Source organism: Tyto alba, unplaced genomic scaffold (assembly GCF_018691265.1).
Source record: "Tyto alba isolate M040663 unplaced genomic scaffold, T.alba_DEE_v4.0 Super-Scaffold_6, whole genome shotgun sequence".
Taxonomy (NCBI): domain Eukaryota; kingdom Metazoa; phylum Chordata; class Aves; order Strigiformes; family Tytonidae; genus Tyto; species Tyto alba.
Window position 1 is genome coordinate 29,584,288 of NW_024881327.1, and position 19,606 is coordinate 29,603,893.

At 40.0% G+C, this 19,606-nt stretch overlaps 1 protein-coding gene across 1 annotated transcript in view; it reads right to left on the reverse strand.

The window, feature by feature from the left end:
* Positions 1–19,606, reverse strand: part of LIMCH1 (LIM and calponin homology domains 1) — a 186,231-nt gene that overhangs the window by 68,756 nt on the left and 97,869 nt on the right. Inside the window, 3 exon segments of the mRNA XM_042808440.1 lie at positions 1,306–1,416; positions 4,486–4,516; positions 7,905–8,011. Coding sequence (XP_042664374.1) covers positions 1,306–1,416; positions 4,486–4,516; positions 7,905–8,011 — 249 coding nt within the window.

A 19,606-nucleotide genomic window follows, 5' to 3' on the forward strand; every position in this document is an offset into this window, starting at 1 on the left:
TTCCCTACATCTTCTGTTTGGAAATAACTCAGATATTAACTTCACTACTTTATTGCTTAGGCTCAGTCATATCACTCATGAATGGCAAAGTCTGGAGTGATTAGTGCAGATCATTGCAAATGAAGACCAAAATAACCCGCTAGAGAAGCAGGATATTCTTTTATTCTCCATTTTCACCTGCTTGTTCACAGGAAATGGGCTCACAAACAGGGATCTTACCCATCTAGTTAAGGCTCTCTGGTCACACTAGGGTGTAAGAACTGCTAACAGTCAGCCAAGCTTTTCTTCCTCTCCAGTGCAATCCAGTGCTGCCCTCTAAAATCTCAGAATGAAGAGCTGCAGCTGGTGCAGATGCAGCAGCACAGAGCTCAAAGAGAGTAAAGAGCAAAGAGTCTTCCATGTTCCCCAAACCCCACTGCCTGTGGTGACTTGGCTGTAACACAAGATGGGGAGGGAGTAGCAGGCACGAAGCTCTCTGGGCTGGAGAGCATACCCGCACGGCCTTTCATGAGCAGTTATGTCCAACACATGCAATGCCAGCACTGGGTGCTGCCATCTTCTTATCTTCTTACATTCCTGCTCCTTGCCCCTTCCATCCCTAGTAAATGCATGCTTGGATATCAGTGCTAACCACCACTGAGGTTAAGTATCTCATGTCAAGGTTCAGGACATGCTGGAGCGCTCAACCAAAAGTCCCCAAACCACCCTACAGCAATCACAGCTTTTCCTTTCCAACAGACCTCAACTTATCATAAACCACCAAATATTATTTCAGCCAGAATTTAGAGCCTGGAAAAACACAGATTCATCATAACTAAGCCCTTGATGAAACATAATCTCCTCCTTCTACCCTTCATTTAGATACTTTGGTTTGATGCTTTATGTTGCAACTTAAAAACAAAAGCTGCCCATGAGACTGGATGTTTTGAAGAAGAAAAATCTCTGCTCCTGCAAGTCCTGCCACCTTACTTTTGAGTCTTAGCTCTTCTAGCTGAAACTCTGTGTCATAAATCAAAGTAATTAAAACCAAAACATATAGAAATGAAGAGGACAGAACCACGTGACAGTTCCAAACCCCTGTTTGATATCACGTGCTGCATCATTGATATCAACACAAAGCTGGCTGCCAAAGAAAGTTGTGTTCATGGCTTGGTAGAGTCAGAAGTATGTTCCAAGGAGGTAGGGGTTTACTTAGTACTTTATACTCCAGCCCCCCACTTCTCTCATATTTAGCAACAAACAGGTTATTTATAAGAATAACAATTTGAATGAAATTTCCATTCCCAAACAGTAACAAAAAGATACCTTTCTCATTTGTGCCAGCAAACCTTCAAACTCCTTCAGGTTCAGGGTTGATCCACTATATGATGTGCAGCTGTTTGCCGCTTTTCCTAGCCAATAAATGGTGACTAATACCTGCAGAAGTTAATAATAATTAATTGAAGCCATCTACACAGTCACTTAGTTAAATTTACTTCCCTTCAGCATCTCTCATCTATTCTAAACTGCACAGCAGCACAAGATTATGTTATAAATTAGAACTGAAAGGGAAGTGTCTGTCAGTGATTAAACATAAATACATCAGGTAACTATGAAAATTTAAAAAGTCCTACAGAATATGTAACTTAACACATTATCTTCCTGGTATTTTTATAAAATTGAAACTGTCATGTCTGCCTGGAAAATAAACAGCAAAAATAAATCTGAATAGGGAAACTAGGCAAGGTATTTGAAACTGTCTAGAAGATACACTTATAAATATATCTGTTTGCAAATCCAATAGGAAAAAAAATCCCTAAAGACTACTAATATTAGTGGTCATCAATTAAAAACATTAAGACTAATGGAATAAATAAAATATCTGAAATGTGTGCTTGCCTATTTCAAGGACAGAAAATGTAGTTCCATTTTTAATCATCTTAATGTAATTAACCAGATGACATGGGAACATTTACTTCCAGGCTTCTGCTAGCTTAAGAAATGCTTAGACCAAGATTAATCAAAAGCCAAGACTATCTGGTTGTTTCTATCAGACTAAAGCAGAAAGAGTGGTTTCATTCAAGTTCTGACCTGATGCCTCTCCATAACTCAAAAGTCACTTCAAAACTAGCACCAAAAAAAAAGCCAAGAATTGCTCTTGCAAATGTTTATATACTCTCTCACTCCTTTAGGTAGAAAAGAAATCTGATCTGACACTGCTGGTGTTGCACTTGTTTTAGGAAAAATAATGATGCTCAGGATGGTCAAATCCAACACCTCCAAAAATGCTGATATTTTAATCATGCAGGGAAAGCAAACACTCCTTCTCTGCACCCACATATGTCTCCACTTAAAGCAATGTCTTTAATGGTACCTGTGCAGCAGCAATTTGGACTGGAAACTGATTGTCAAAGGCAATTCAGTTCAGTGGTTTGCGCTGGTTAAAAATGCCAACCATCACCTCAGAACTTAGGGCTTTTTCTCATTTAATGATCATTATTTTGGCATATTCCGTGACATTGCAAAGTATTTAACTGCAGAACAAACAGGAAATATTCTGATGTAAAAAAGATGTGCAACCAGTAATAATAGTTGCCATTAACTGTCTCAGAAAAGTTAAATAAACTGAAATACAGTACTTTATGTTTTGAGGGGACAGGGCCATATAATTCATATTATATAGTGAACTAAAGAAAACAGGAGTAGGAGAAATCCCAAGGGAGTGTTGGGGACAAACATCTCTGTCAGACTCTTTGTCCCTAAAATAAGCATCCACACTCTTTCAGTGCTTCCTCCTCAGTCACATATGCTAGACTTCTGATTATCCTTTTCTCATCAACTTTCTCCGAATTCCCCATTTTTCATTTAAGTGTGATGTCCAAAATCACACACAGCACTCCAGCTGAGGTCCTGCCAGAAAAGGATACAGCATGTGTGATACAGATCCCCCGTTTAAAAACAACTGTGGTGCATAATGTAAAATATGTTATATTTTATATATAAACTCAGTTTATATTTCCCTTTGGTTTATAAATAATATACATGCCATGAAATAACTGAATAACATTTTTAATAAAGTTCAGAAATTTTCCCCTTGTTTTTAAAATTGCGTCCAAATAGATACTACTGTGCTGAGGGAAAGGAGGTAGTTTTGCCAATGCTGATATTTTTGTCTTGAAACAACCTTTATTTGAGCTGTTTTCCTTCAACCAGCACTACTCAACAAATTTATGTAAAAAATTCTTACAGCACATGTTCTCAAGTTAAGTGAAAACACTTGCAAATATAGTATTCCTAGCAACCAGGAAACTGTCCAATTCATTTTGCCATTCAGTTCTCTGATGAAGGTTGTGGTATTTTTATTTATTTCTGCTAGCATTTGATCACTTTCTCCCTTCTTCCTTTCTTTATCCACTTTTTTTTTTTTTTTTTTTTTTCCCTGAATAATGTCACATTTGCAAGCAATTCTGACTGGCTGCCAGCCGAGGTTGCAGGATCATGCACCTGGAAAGCATATATTGCCTATAAGCACATTGTGGAGGATACTTTTGAAACTTTACCTTTAAAACAATACAACTGTGAAAAGATATTTAGCCAGGGCCCACAAGAGTGCTAAAATGCCAAAGCTGAATTCCTTCCCTACAACTTTGTGTGCTGGATGCAGAAGATATTACTCTAATGATGATGGGAAAGGCAGGATGAAATAATTTGGGGGGGCTTGGGGGTGGGTGTTGGTGTTTTTTGTGGTTTTTTTTTTTTATTTTTTTTTACCTGCAGTCACAATTACTGGCTTGCAAAGTTATTAGGAAAAGATCTTGGCATTTCCTAGCAGTTTATAGGGATGTGAGCCAAATATAAAATTGAATTTATAGCAGTTTACAGCTGACTAAGGGCAGACAGCTTGCTAGGCTATAGGAGAATAACTAACTCTGAGACCAGCAAAGTTTAGTAATTTCCTTTTCCACTTAACAATTACATGATCCATTACCATTGCCATTAGTTTAACAAGAAATTGAAGTTAAATGGAATTAGCCTTTCTGGCAAAACACTCATTTATTTGGAAGAACAACGAGAAAGATAGCAAATCTGATAGTAAAGACTTGAATCCAGATCTAATGATCATTTTACTTCATTTCAAATGCTTTGTGCAAATATATTTTGTGCCTATATATTAATGAAAGACTACAAAAGCATAGCTTCATGGATGTGTCAGACTGTTCCCAGTGAAAACCACAATGGACAGCACAGCGATCACATTATCCATCCCTTATTTAAGATGGGACAGACATTCTCCATTTTATTTATATGGTAAGGCTGCTTTGCCATAACAGCTCTACCTACATTTCCAGTAGAACTCGGTTAGGTTTGTATTCAGAAGAACTTCTCAACAATAATCATCTGTACTCAGTTTTTACTGACATAATTCTTGCTTGGGTCAAATACAGGATTAACCAGAACAAAAAACAAAACAAAACAAAACAAAAATACTCCAAGTGATGTACTTACATTTTTCAGCTTCCTACTATAGTCAATGTTCCTGGTTGCATACAGGCATGAGAAGAAAAAAAAATTAAAAAAAAAAAAAAAAAAGAAAAAAAGAGGGAAAAAAATAATCAGAAAGCAGACATATTTTCCAAGAGAGCATATGCAGCAGATCACATTTTCCCTAACAAAAACCTGTAGAATGCTTCTGCTGGCTGGAAACACATGAAAGCTAAGAAGATATAGTTCACACATTCATTTATTCATAACGTGGGAGTATTTTGTCACCATTACTTCAATCATTAAATTAGAATTTTGGAAGTACAAAAAGAAAATGTGTTTATAATGGTTTCACAGTGAAGTAGGACAGTGCCAAAAATATTTCTTTTAAACAGAGTTGCCGATTTCTTCAAAAAAGACGACCAAAGTCCTCACTGCTAAAATGAGTTCTGCAGTAATCCAATGGTCAGATTCTGCTCTGTGATAAATCAGGCAACCCATACAAATTATGGAAGCAACTGAACATGCATAGGAGTCTGATGAAATCATCACTAAACATTAAGGAAATAGGACAGGTGCTTCTGTGGAAATAAGCATCACAAAGAACAAAGTAGATGGGTGAAATAACAAAGATTCTGCCACTTACAACAGAACCTGCTGTGGAAAACTTATTTCTTTTTTGAATGTATACTTAAGCACACAGACTGAACACTGGCATCCTTCTCAATTTATTTTTTCACCAACATTCATCAAAGGGTAGAAGTTTTATTTTAGAAACAACAAAGCACAAAGTTTGTGCAAATATAAACATTTCAAAATTTATCAAAGAAACCATTAAAAAAGAATGGAGAAAATATGTATCACATATAGGTGCTGAAAAATAGATAAGACTACTTCAAATTTAGTAGATTGTCTCCTGATTATTTATAACAGAATTGCCTTCTACTGTAACAGAAAGTCTACTCCAGCATTAAAGGTTACTTGACAAAAACAAAAAATAAATATACCTAAATCTGCGACAACAAAAGCCTAAATATAGGCAATGTTAAAACAAACTATTTTTGATAACATCTTTTTTAATCCAAAATTTTATCTACCAATACCCACATACTAAGAAAAATAAAGCAGTCCTATTTTTTTCTTAATAAAATAGCAGTGGAAAAGAGTCTTGTTTAACAAGTCAAGAAGAAATTCTTTACAGCATTAGCTCATAACTTTTATAAGCTAAATGATCCAAAAATAATAGATCTAATTCAAACCTCAATTAACATCTATACGAAAAAAATGGTTAAAAATATCATTATCTTAATCATGTGCAAAAATGTCATATTCATCCTTTAGCACAGAACAAATACCTTTTTTACCAGGTCTAAAAAACAACCTAAAAGTCTTCAAAGAGGGAAAAAAAAAATAAATCACCTTCATGCTTTGGGAACTAGCTAGCAGAAGACAGTCTTGAACATATTTCTCTACAACAGTCATGGACTTGGCTTGTACACCTCAACTCAGTTACTCAGCGTGAACTTGGACAGTGCTAGGAAAACATTTGGCTCATTTCCACAGCTGCTTTCTCTGAAGAGTTGATGGGGATTTAAAAAAAAAAAAAAAAAAAAAAAAAAAATCCATGCCAGTGAGACATTTCACATCTTTCTAGCACCATATTCAGTAGAGGGCCAAGCCAGCTTTGCAGAGTTTATTACTACTGGTTGAACTTGCTTACGTGCTGGACAGCTCTCCTTGGAGCTCCGTGCTAGTCCCAGCCTCTCAACCTGACTCCTCCGAGGTACTCCATCATCCTCAAACCCAAAAGATCAAGCTTCTCATCTGAAAGACCCTTTCTCTCTGGTCTCATATGGAGATTAGGGTTCTATAGAGAGACTAGGGACTGTTTTGCAACTCTCCAGCCACTCATTGTCATGATTTTACAGGATGTCAAGAAGAACCTCTTTCATTTCAACAGTACCAGTTTTAGAAGTTGCATAGCTCCCTCTCACTGGTATATACAGGTGAGAAGAACCTCATATTAGAGACAGAAACTTGGAAATGAGTAGAAAGTGGGAGACGATTCCTTAAAGCAAGGAAAGTGGCCAATTTGATTTTCAGAACCTTTGAATTTTCCCAGACAATGCTTGAACACCATGAAAACTTGCCCAGCTTCCACTGCCAGAAGGGAAAAAAAATAGAATGCTGCTGAAATTTAGTAAATTGTTTCCATATACTTTTCTAAAATGGATATGTCTGACCAGGGTTTCATTAGGGATCTTTTTGGCCAAATGAAACAAGGCCATTCAATCAGCTCAGCAGTATTCGCTCGTCTGTAGAGCAATAAATTTTTAATATTATTCATGATAGACCCAAAAATTTCAGGAAAACTTCTAAATATCACCAATTACAAATTATGTTTCTGAAAGTTTGAAGTGCTCTTGCTTTTTGGGGGTGGGGAGCTCAATTGCCATTAACATAAACAAGAGAAAAATACAGTTTGACTACTTCTGTTCCTCTAGTCCATGATGACAAAATTTTCCCTGAAAGGGACAACAGTTCCTATTTAAGATCTCAGTCTGTGACTATAAGGACTTTGATTCAAGCCTGCTCTGTGTGACCTTAGGCAAGTCAGTAATTCTTTCTCTGCCAGTTTCATACCTATCTTTTAAATCACTTTGTGGGGTGAAATGCTGAAAATAGAAGCATTCGAGCCTAAGCACCTAGTAGTCTTTGCAGTGAGGTATGTGCACATACCATGACTAAAAAGATGTTGATTAAAAGGAGATTTAAAAAAAAAGATAAAAATCACTTCACCCTCCCAAAAAAATGTGAATTAGTTATTAGAAAGGAGAACCTCTTAATACATGTGTGGTAATTTGTGTGGTAGTAAGTATGTGGCTTTGGTGAAGAAGTATCTAAACTGTGGCGTTTCCAGTCCATACAGTTCACACAGACATCCTTAGCCCAAATATCATGTCCCAACCTATCGCTCTTGTTAGAAAATAAACAGACAATGTTCTCATGTCTGCACCTTGTAAAGTCTGAGAGGCCTATAAATGTCCTATAACACATCTTCAAAACAGTTTAATCTGAAATAACAGAGCTGTGATTTTTCCCCCCAGCCTACATAGTTCATTAGTTGGACAGACAAAAAAGAATGCCATCAATTTAGACTCAGGAAAACCCCTAAGTCCCACAGAATCTCATTGCTTAACTAAAACAGTATTTTAAAAGAGCTGTGGTTGATCTCTCTGGGAAAAACAACAGCCCTTAGAGAAAGCCTGTTGAAGGGAACAATGTATTCTTCCCAGCACTGAAGCTTTCCCAAACCTCAGCTTCCTATTTGCTTTATGCAAATGACAGTTCTATAGACTTTTTGCTCATCCTTAAATATTTACTGTTGCATCACATGTATCCGAGGTTGTGACATGCTAATCACAAACTGCTGTTGTACTTACTTGACGGTTACTCTGTTTGATGTATCCTGCAGATCACCAGGATCAAAAAGCTGAGATTCTTTAAGTCCCAGTTCTTTGCAGCCTCGTAAGAATAATATTATATTATCCTGAAAAGAGACAAAAAACACAAAGAAACAAACAAACAAACAAACAAAAACTAAAAAAACTTTAAACTCCTCTTCATTGAAAAAAAATAAGCCTATTGAACGAACACGTCCCTGACTAACTCAGTAACAGCTTACGAACAGTCATATCATTAGCTACATGAAGAACCAAAGACATTTCCAGTCACATAATTTAAGAAGTCGGTATACGTTTTGTTTGGAAACCAGATAAATATGAAACTTTTTTTTTTTTTTAAAGATATGCAATTGTAATAAGCTTGTTGACTTTTCTTTTTCCAAACCCAGATGTTGGCAACTTCTTTAACTGAAAAAGCCCTGCTAATTTCCCCACCTACTGCTGTAGGCTGCCAACACAACTTCAGCATGTTACCAGGCAGAAAAGAAAAGGCTGGGTTACTGAAGGGAGCAGGAAGGGTAGATATGAAACAGCCCACCGCCATTTAAGAAAGCAGTTCATTCAGAAAACATTTTGCATGTTGATATGAACAAGCCAGTTACTCCTAGTTAACACAAATGGTCGCTTCCCTCTCCAAACTTAACCAGTCAGAAGCCACTGAGAAAAGAGGTAGGTGCCTTCTCCCCAAATAAAATGCTTGAAGCTACACTTTATGTGACCACTGTTTGCAAGAAGAAACAACACCAATTTTGTAACACTTTTTATGGAGGATTTACACTTTTCAGAGTGTAGAAAATAAAAATCAATAACTGAGATTAAGCACAAATTGATGTAACCCTCTTTCAAACCAAATATGAGTGATGACACATGGGTTTCCACTGAGTGGATTAAATCTGGATGTGTGCGTACACATTTAATATATGTTTTATGCTTACTTACACATATGCATGCACACCACCCTCCTTTTATAGAGCCAGTGAATCTTTCTTATGCAGGTAAATCTTGAAGGTCAGTAATGAACAAGTTTTTAGATATATACATTGCTAGGTCAGCAACTGCAATGGTAGATGTGTGGACAAGCAAAGATATAACATACAGCTTGATATTCTCTGAGGTCTCTCATCTCAAACCTTCAGCTGGAGGTAAGCTGCCACACGAAGGGTTAGAGGAGCAGAACCACAGCATGTGGCAGAGACCTCCACTTTTGTACAAGCCGGGAAGCAGAGGAGGCTGGGCAGTGTTCAGCTCTTGCCCACCCTGTGTGACAGAGCAGGATTTGCTAGCGGGGCTCTCCCTGCATCTGCTCCCAGGCTTTTGTTTGGGTGGCACGGCCGCAGCTCGGCGAGAGCAGCCCTGTTTGTTCTGTCGGGGCGCAGCAATCAGCATGCTAATCGCTGCAGCTCTCTGCATGCCAACGCTCTCACACACAAAGATCGCTGTCACCAGCCGCACTGCAAAAAAAAATACAGACTTGGAAATTTAGAGGAGTCTAAATCTCCCTTTCTTCTCTGGCTGAAACTTAACAGCTCTGGAGGAGAGCCAGGGGGAAAGGAACAGCAGTCGGGAGAGCAGAGAGCCCATAACCCAGAGAGACAGCATCATTCATGACATGAAAAGATGCTTGTAAAATTCTCCATCTGGCTTACTATTTGCATTATAATTTTTCCAACTGCATTGTGAATAACTCTTGTGTTTAGTCTTTGATGGAGGACAGTTCTGGTCACTTCCAAATGGTGGGTGGAGCAATGTGTAAAACTAATAAAAATGCAAAAGAATTTAAAAAAAAAAAAGAGTTCCTAACAATATTTCCTAACAAAAATATACCGGACATACAGGACATAGTAACCTAATAAGTTTAGAAAACAATCAGAGGAGGGGGAACTCCGGAGATACCTAATTGCACCCATCTTTATGCCAAAAGTTCACATCTAAGTTATGATAAACAGTAACAAAAATGTCAGGCATTTGGCAGCTATGTAGTTTGGAAAATCGGTTCTTCTGTTGATGAACAAATGCCCACTTCTCAAAAAAAACAGTGACACTACCCTATGCTTGTTTTCATACATGCTTTTATTTTGATGGTCATCATAAGTATAATGTTTGCCAACAGTCACTAACAATATCACCCAAACAATTTCTCAGAAAGCTGGTATTTTGTATGGGCACAAACAACCACACATGCCAACAAGATGCAATCAGTGAGCACTGAAAGAAGTTTTTAGTTTTGTTAACAATCTCATAGTTTTTATTTCCCAATGGTGCTAAAAATGGCAATTTGTTTAAAAGGATTAAAAAAAAAAAAAAAAAAGCTAACAAAGACATTGTTTTCAAGTGACAGATATTCAGGGAAACCTGCCTAGGCTGCCTATCCCCAAGCCAAAAATGTATCTCATACTACTGCAAAACTAAACTTTCCCTAGTTTCCTCCAGTACAGTTGAAATTGGTATTTGTTAGTTCTATTGAAACACTGGAGAACAACACTCCTAAGCCACTAAGAGGAGAAAGGAATCTTATCATTAAGATCCAGCTCCCAGCAAAGCTTTCTCTCAGGAGTACTACACCTTGCATTGGCCAAGTCCTGGTTTCTTCAGTTCTCAGAAAATTTTGCTTACATTTTTTTGAAAGAAATTATATTCCCATATCTGTTAGCTATAACTACGCATTTTTTGTAGTCAACTGAAGTGCCACTCTTTTTTTTGCTCTTGAAGAGACTGGGGGGAAAAAAAAAAAAGTTTACAAGCAGCTACGTATATAAAACATCCTTACTTCAAATAAATGACTGAAAACACACGCCTAATGTGCATGCCCAGTTCCTTACAACTTGGCAGAGTTAAATAGGTCATGCAAATGGGTCACACTGCAATGGCAAGGATTGCAGCGCAGCCAGCTGCCGTGCCTCAGCTAACAGGGCGGTATCTCTTACAGTGGTCTCAGAAGGCACACGACCAGAATTCAGTCCCTCTGGCAGCCCGTACAAAGCACTACCACAGCACTTCCTTGATATATTAAATGGAGATGATATTGCCTTTCTCTGAGCGGTTACTTGCTGCAGTTGCAGAGTTGGAGCAGGTGGAGGGTTGGTCACTTGGGCAGCACATCATTTCCTACAGCCCCAGAGGACCCACAACTGGCTCATGCTGGGTGGCTTGTCTTGGTTTTAGTCCACACCACTGTTCAATCAAAAATCCTTCAGATACCCAGAGGAAGAGTGAGCTTACAGGTTACAGTCTAAATTTCTTCTGTGAATTTTATCTAATTTTTTAATCTATAAAATTTTATATCTATAAATGTAGATATTTATAGATATCTGTAACCTATAGATACCTATAGAATTTTATCTATGTTTTATTTATATAATGATATAAACTCTAAAGAGGCTGCTTACAGAAGACAAATGCTTCAGTGGACAGAGAACACAAGCACAGGATACACTGATAGGTTAAACCCCAACCCTTTTCTGCTTGCCTAAGCAGAGTCCTCACAGTTACTGTTAGATCAGCACTAAAAGCAACGTCATTTACTTGTGAGCATCAGAAATGCAAAAATTGTTAATATAAATGTTTTGCTGTGCTGAATTTCAGAACTGAAAAATCAACCAACCAACAAAACATTACACACTCTCAGGTCAAGCCAGCCACAAACCTGCAAGAAGGGCCAGGGAGGAGCAGGGACGGACAAACAGGGGAGCGGGTCACAGACTCCCTGAGAACAGAGCCAGGAGGATGCATGGGAAGGAAGGGAAAGCTGCTCCTGCTCTCAGAACTGCCTTTCAACACTGTCACCTTTTCATCCTTTCTGGTGTGTCACCTAACAGACTCACCTCTCCCAAATCACTTTGCCAGGAGAACCACCTGCAGGTGATGCAGACAGAATGGGAGCCAGAGGGGTTATGTCTCCATCAAAGTGGAGGGAGGGAAGAAGAAATAATATGCTACTCACGCGTAATATTTTTTTTTTTGTTTGCTGTTTTAAAAAGACTGATAACCTGTGTGTTATAAACATGAAAAAATGTTCACTGTATAGCATTAAGTCATTTTCCTCATGCACAAAGTGAAGCACAAAATCCTGAACTCTGTAAAAAAAAAACCACAGAAATTGGCAGTTGTGCAGGACAGACACCCTGGAAAGCCACTGCAAATTCGCACAGTAGCACTGCCAACACAAGATAGCTCAAGCTAGCGAGAATCAAATATTCACAGCAGGCAAATTCTCTCCATAGGATCTGCTGATCAGATGCAATGGCAAACAGCTTGAATTTGGCCCACTTCCATTCCTTTCATCTGCCACAATAGTATACAAAATATTCTCACTGTATGCACGCCGCAAATCGGACCTGCAGCTTATCACTGCAGATCATTTGTCCGATGTGCTACTGCATGGCCTGGATGAGATATACAGATAAACACGGGGAAAACAAAAGCAAGCCAAGCTGTTGTCTGCACAGAATGCTGAATAAAATGACAAGTGCATGCCACTTCTGCGAGTTAGAGATATTATTAGTTGCAGTAGCACTGTGATGTTTCGCAGGACAGCTGCAGGCAAACAGGTGGCCTTTTTCATTTCTGGAATGCTGAAATTTTCCCAGTTCCATAACAAATTGGAAGATTTCTTAAAAACAAACAAACAAACAAACAAACAAACAAACACACACACCCCCAAACATATATATATATATACACACACACATATGCATATTTCCAAACTGCTTTTCCGAGCAATTTCCAATACAGACTCTTAACAGCCTTTTGTTTACTCTCCATGTTTCTTCCCAATACCCTCATTTTTCCATTTTATATAAATAATTAGTGGTGATAATATATTTCTGTAAAAGCAATGGATCTTAACTGATTCACAAGCAGATGGAAAAGAAACATTGAAATATTCGTTGAAGTCCACCAGGAAAGAACTTGAAAAGTTCCTAGACTTTCTCGTACATGTATATATATATATATATAGACTCACACACATACATATATTTTACTGTTTATCCAATATGCTTTACTGTATATGTTTTAGTTTCTCAATAAAAATGTTTTACTATCTCAATATAGATGTTTTACTCCCTCTATATATGTTTTGCTGTTTATACATTTATACAGTATGCTTTACTGTATATACAGTAAAACTACAATTCACAAAATACCATTTTCCATGGCAGCTTCCAAATCAGTAGATTTGGAAGGAACTCGCTTGTAGTCAGGACACGTTCACTTAGAAATTTAGGATGCTTCATCTTCAAACTGAGAAGGACGACAGCACACCGCACCTGAAGGCAACCCTCCCTCCCTCCCTGCCCCAAAAAGAGCAAGGGGAGACAAGGCTGCATACACCACCCCCACCCCCCCCAGGATTCTGGCACACAACAGCCTCAGTTAATGAAAATTAAACGCTACCCGGGGAGAAAGAGAAGGAGAGCGGCCCCGGGACGAGGGAGGGAGAGCAGGACTTACCGGCCCGGCCGTGCCCCGGCCCCCGCCTCCCGGCCGCGGCCGCCCGCCGAGCGGCAGCACTGACAGCCCGGAGCCCGGGCCGGGGGCTGCAACCCCCAAACTCCTCCCACCGGCACCCCGGGAGCTGCCGGGCAGGCAGCACGGCCCCGCACCCGGCCCCCCCCAGCCCCAGGCCCCCGGAGGCGGCGCGGCGGGGCGGGCTCCGCTCCCCGGCACCGGCTGCACAAGGGCGACGGAGGGGACCCCTCCCCGCCGGGGGCGGAACCGCGTGAGCCCCGAAGGTAAGAAAGAGGGTCAGAGAAGAAATACGCAGAAGGTGAGGTTAGGACAACAGGACCGGCGCACGCTGGCAGGAGATGCCACTGTAGCCCTGGGAAAGCAGGAGGTGCCACCATAGCCCTGGGAAGGCACGAGTTGCCACCGTAACCCCGGGAAGGCAGGAGATGCCACCATAGCCCTGGGAAGGCAGGAGATGCCACCATAGCTCCGGGAAGGCAGGAGATGCCACTGTAACCCCGGGAAGGCACAAGATGCCACCGTAACCCTGAGAAGGCAGGAGATGCCACCATAGCCCTGGGAAGGCAGGAGATGCCACCGTAGCCCTGGGAAAGCAGGAGATGCCACTGTAGCCCTGGGAAGGCACGAGTTGCCACCGTAACCCTGAGAAGGCAGGAGGTGCCACCATAGCCCTGGGAAGGCAGGAGATGCCACCGTAACCCCGGGAAGGCAGGAGATGCCACCGTAACCCCGGGAAGGCACAAGATGCCACCGTAACCCTGAGAAGGCAGGAGATGCCACCATAGCCCTGGGAAGGCAGGAGATGCCACTGTAGCCCCGGGAAGGCACAAGATGCCACCATTAGCCCCAGGAAGGTGGGAGATGCCACCGCAGTCCCTGGAAGAAGGGCCAAGCTTGCCGGGAGCTCCAGCGGGCTGGAATGCCTGACAAGCAGCACCTTTAAGCGTTCAGCAGAGAAGATGGTGAAAACAGGCTCTGTGAAAAAAGCCAAATCTTCTTTTTGGGCAGTCAGCAAGGATTGCCACCTCAAGCAGCTCCACTACCTTAACAAAAAGGTAAAAACCACCTTAAAAACTCTGTGAAGAAATGGGTGTGTTAAGAGCATACTGCAACTACACAAAACCTACCACAAACCCCAAACATGGCTCTAAGCGATCTTCAGGTAATAGCTAAGACTGCCAGAAGATGTTCAGTACCAGGCCCCGAAGATCTAGCTGGAAATGCCACATTCCTACCAAGGTGCTTAGATCCTGCGGCTTCCAACCCGGCTTTACTATGTTAGAAAATTGCAAGTGCCTAGAGCAAGAAGATAGTGCACAACGAGAGGAAAATTTTTCACAATGAGAACAATGAGCCACTGGAATAATCTCCCTAAGGAAGTGGTGGATTCCCCAACATTGGACACTTTTAAGATCAAGTTGGACAGGGTGCTAGGTCATCTTGTCTAGGCTGTGCTTTTGCCAAGAAAGGTTGGACTAGATCCTTGAGGTCCCTTCCAACCTGGGATTCTATGAACTTTGATACCACTACTCTATGATACTTTGGTAGTATAAAACTTACCCTCCTTTGATAGTGTGAAGGGAAAGCTGGGCAAAAGAATGAACATATTCCATTCACCTTTTTAGAGACTGCTCTTAGCACTTTTGGCATCCACCAAAATCTTTTGCTAACAGTTCCAATCATTAGTTTTATATAAAACATGAGCACATTCAATCTACATTAATAAACTGAAAATAAGCCACAACAGCAATGAAAAAAAAAATCAAAATCACGCCATGAGAATTGATGATGGTGCTCTAGAAAAATAAGCACAAGATAAATGAAATGTGTTAAGTAAATAAAATCGTAAGTACACTGGTCCTCCAGATATCAAAAAGCACACTGTTGAAAATGAAAAGCTTGCAATTCGTTGAGAAAATCAAAAGTACAGAAGCAATACTTAACCTTAAGAAATTGTCTTTGACATTTTCCTAAATCTGCCTTTCACCATCAGATTATTTGCTTTTTAGGATATTTGCCCTGTAACAAATTTCAGCTACATTTATAAGCTTCTTATGTGATGCAGCATATTACTATAATTTGTACAATGGCTATAACTAAAATCCCCAAACAGGAATGGCCATATTGTGTATAATGAAAGGCAAACGCAGAGTTCAGAATATAAAATGGTCCTGGGCAGGTAGTGAAAATTTCATGCTGGATAGAGCATGAAATCTGGGTGTTGAACAGAATGGATGATATATCTTATTTCTGCAAATTTTTACAATGAGTTTTATATCCCTGAAGCATGGCATTATGTAAAATGAGGGAAGAGACACTGTGGACAGGAAAGGAGAAGGATAACAAGGAAAGAGAGAAGAGATGAATAGGAGGGGACTATATGAAAGGACATGAGCAAGAGCAGCCTTTAATTCAACAGGCAAAAGCAAACCACGGGGGGGTGGGAGGGGTGCACGCAGTATGAGCACAAGGCTGATCCTATGACTTCACTGGTTAAGTAGGTCCTGATATTTCTCCTTGCTGTATCAGGTCATTATCCCTGAAGGCACAAATAAAACATTTAAACAAATAGGGGCTCAGCGAACATCATTGTCTTTGGAGGAGAGAGCAATCAGATGATGTGTGTTCCCTCAAGTTTGCCAAAACCAAGATACACCCAGAGTTAAGATGGCTTTGTTTACAGCAGTGAAGACAGAACATAGGCAGGCAGGGAAAAAAGCCCAAAGCATTTCCAGGCTGTTCACTGGCTCTGATGCTGATGAAATCACAGCCAGATGTCAGCCAGATGTCAGATGTCACTCAATCTTGGAAAGGGGGTGCCTATTGGATGCCATATTCTATGGTAACAGTCATACTATGGCCAAGGAAGAGCACATTTCCTTGCCATCCCCTCTCCGTAGCTTTTCAGTACTAGATCATAGTGCTGGGCTTGTGAGCGTTTGGGCCTGAGTTTCATGACTTCTGCTGTTACCCACTTTTCACATTTTTGATGAATAAAGCTCTCCAAGGACAGGATGAAAATTAAGCTCACGTGCAGTGAAGTGCAGCCAAGCACTCCTAGAAGCTACTGGGAATTCACCTTGCAAATCCAGAGTCAGATGGGTAAAAACACCAGGACATGGGAGACACAACCAAAAAAGCAAAGCCTGGTTCCTTCTGCAGCAATGGAAATGACAGTTATTTACCTCACTCTGCCCTGTTGGTTGGGCTGTGAAATGGGTCAACACAAAACTTAGTGCAGAGCGGGTTGGGGAAAGAACTATAAAAAAGATGAGAATGAAAGAAACATCACAACAGCACCATTCTCAGTGCAACCGGAGCTTAGCATCTGTGGCATCTGTACCTTCTTACCCATCTTTCTGGCAACAGTTATGCTGTCTATCTGAAGGAGGGAAAAAAAAAGGTCATGAAGACAAATTTGACGTTAATTTGCACTCACGTTATGTGTGGGAGTATGACTAACCTAAACACAGATTTCAAGGAACCCTAAAACCACAGTTAGTGGCACAATGTTTCCCTCAGGACATCCTCTTGGGGAAACTGGACACACTCCATTCTTGGCACATCCCTGTGGCTGCTGCCCCCACAACTGAGCTCTACAGCAAAATATAAAAACAGGCAAGAAATTCACAACTAAGGAGAAATGCTGTTTTCCAAGTTTTGTTTGTTTGTGTGTAATTACCAGGACACAATCAAGATTTAGGGAAAGTACACACTCTAACCAGTGAAGTTTCATTTCATTGTGAAAACAAAACCAGTCTAGGAGTCACAGGGGTCCAAGCAATGGGGCCATCAAAGAAACTAACTTGAGCATTAAATATGTGAGAGTACAGTTTTTACTAGACGTACTGTTAAAACTTATCACCCTGCATACTTAAAAAAAAAAAAAAAAAAAAAAAAAGAAATTCATAGATGAATAAAGTTGAATTACCTTCTGAGTGATATACCCAAAAAGCACACTCCTGGGATAATCCAAAGGAACAGTGCAAATAGTTTCAGCTCCAACACAAACAGGCTTTTTACACATTACGTGCTACCATCAACTACAACCAAACACTGCTGAACAAACCTTTGCCTTTCCTGGCTGCTGTAGAGGCAATTGTGTGTTAAGCCACAGCAGAACAGATACTTCTCAACAGATGCTATGCATATATGTGTTCCTGTTAAGACATTATACTATAGTGGTAATGAAGATTACCTATGCAAAGCAGATCTATGTGCTAAATTTTTTTACATAATTTCCTGAATAGGAGGTCTACTAAAAGATACTACCTTTTTTCACACACCCTATCTTCCTTTCTCTGCCTACAGATTCCAAGCTTCATGGGATCCCTTTGATCACATCTGATATCTTAGGGCACTGTTACTCAATGCCAGCTTTCTATATTTTGACTTGAGTGTTGTGAAAATAACCTTCTTTTCCAGGAAGAGTGCTGTTGGCTATTCAAGGGAACCAGCTGCAGGGAGCCATCAAATGCAACTTGCCACAGGACTGTTGGGATGGAGTGGGGCTAGTGGAGAAGGAAAATTAGGAAAATCCTGTGCGTCGTTAGCCTTTCCACCTGAAAAGGTGTGTCTGAGGGTCATTAATTACCTGATCAGCTTAATCTATTATGAACCAATATAAGTAATTTAAAGCATAATCACTGCACCTTCATGCACATTCAGAGATAATTATCTGAAAAAATACTGTAGTGATCCCTACAGACTGTTTCTAGCTTACCTCTCTCACTACATCCAAAGCAGATGGTAAGGACAAAACAGTAACTGGAAATGAACAATAGCGAGATTTACACCTGATGAAAATCGGTTCTAATTAGGTTCTGATGCAAAAGAACCTAATTAATCATAGACACAAAACTATATAAGACTTACAGCCTCAATTCTTACTTTCCGTGGTTATTTATCAGCTGTCTTCCTACTCAGGCACTTGATTTCATTCAAGGTGTACAATCCCAGAAAATACAGGATTTTTACGAAAATACGTGCATGATGAATCTCATTTGAAAGGTTTTGCTGCATCCAGTTGTATTGAACTAGCTGAGCACAAAACTTTGAACATCCAAGGCCAGAAAACAGCTGAAATCTTGTATAATGTATTTTTAACGTTTCAAACCATAAAGGTACAAAAGAAACTGGTACCTAAAATTAAAATCAATTTGACGTGAAACCTCTGAAAGTGAATATATGAGCACAGTCTAGCAGACTCATTACACTTCTAATTGCAGGACCTATTATTAACGTGACTTTACTTTCTTGTCCCTTTCTTTTACGTGGTATGTTCTCCTTTGCCTGGTATATTAAGCAAAGCTATCTGCCATTTAAAGCCACCAAATAGTAAAACAGTTGGCCAATATTCGGACTTCTCTCAGCAATCTGCTATGGAAGGATCAGGACACTACACAGCCGGAGCTGTTGGAGGGCCTCTGTGTCCCAATGTCCAAGTACAACTGCTGTAGGTGGGCCTCAAAAGATGCAAGAAAGCTGCCTGTGGGGGCCGGGGGCCTGGCAGTAGCTCTTCAAATCAGACCAAATCTCTGCTCCCCAAGGCAAACAGCAAAATAGTGAAACCGCCAAGGAGAACTCATTCCTGCTCAGTTCATGACCTCTGCAAAAAAAAGCAACAAATTCCATTTCTCCTTTCAAATTAAACATCTAGTCTTTGTTGCCAAGGAATATGTTTTAATAATCCGTGGTGTTCAAGGTTTGATAAACATCAGAAATCTCTTTACTGCTGTTACATGATACCTGACATACATTTTCCCCCCACTCACAGCTTCGCATTTTCATGCCAACATTGCATAAAACATACTGGACTTCTTTAATGTACGGGTTGGGGCTTCCTTGCAAATACTTCTATAAGAAGCTGTGCAAGTCCAAAAAACACTACTTTTTTTTTTAATTGGCTTTTTGTACTGAATGAAGTTCCAGCACATTCCAGCTGGAAAACCTACATTATTGGTTTTACTTCCAGTAAAAAAAATAAATAGAAAGCTTTCACATTTAGATGTCTAGAATGATTTCAGTGAGGAAAAGGAAGGGGAAGAAAATCAGTAATTTTCAGTTTGCTGCAAGTACATTTTATAGACAAACAAAATATCTGTGCAAAAAGATGTTGAGCAAATCAGTGCCTGTTCTTAATTTTGACCATATAAAGTGTAACTGCCTAAATTACTAAATACCACAACACTCAGTCTATGTATGTCTTATTT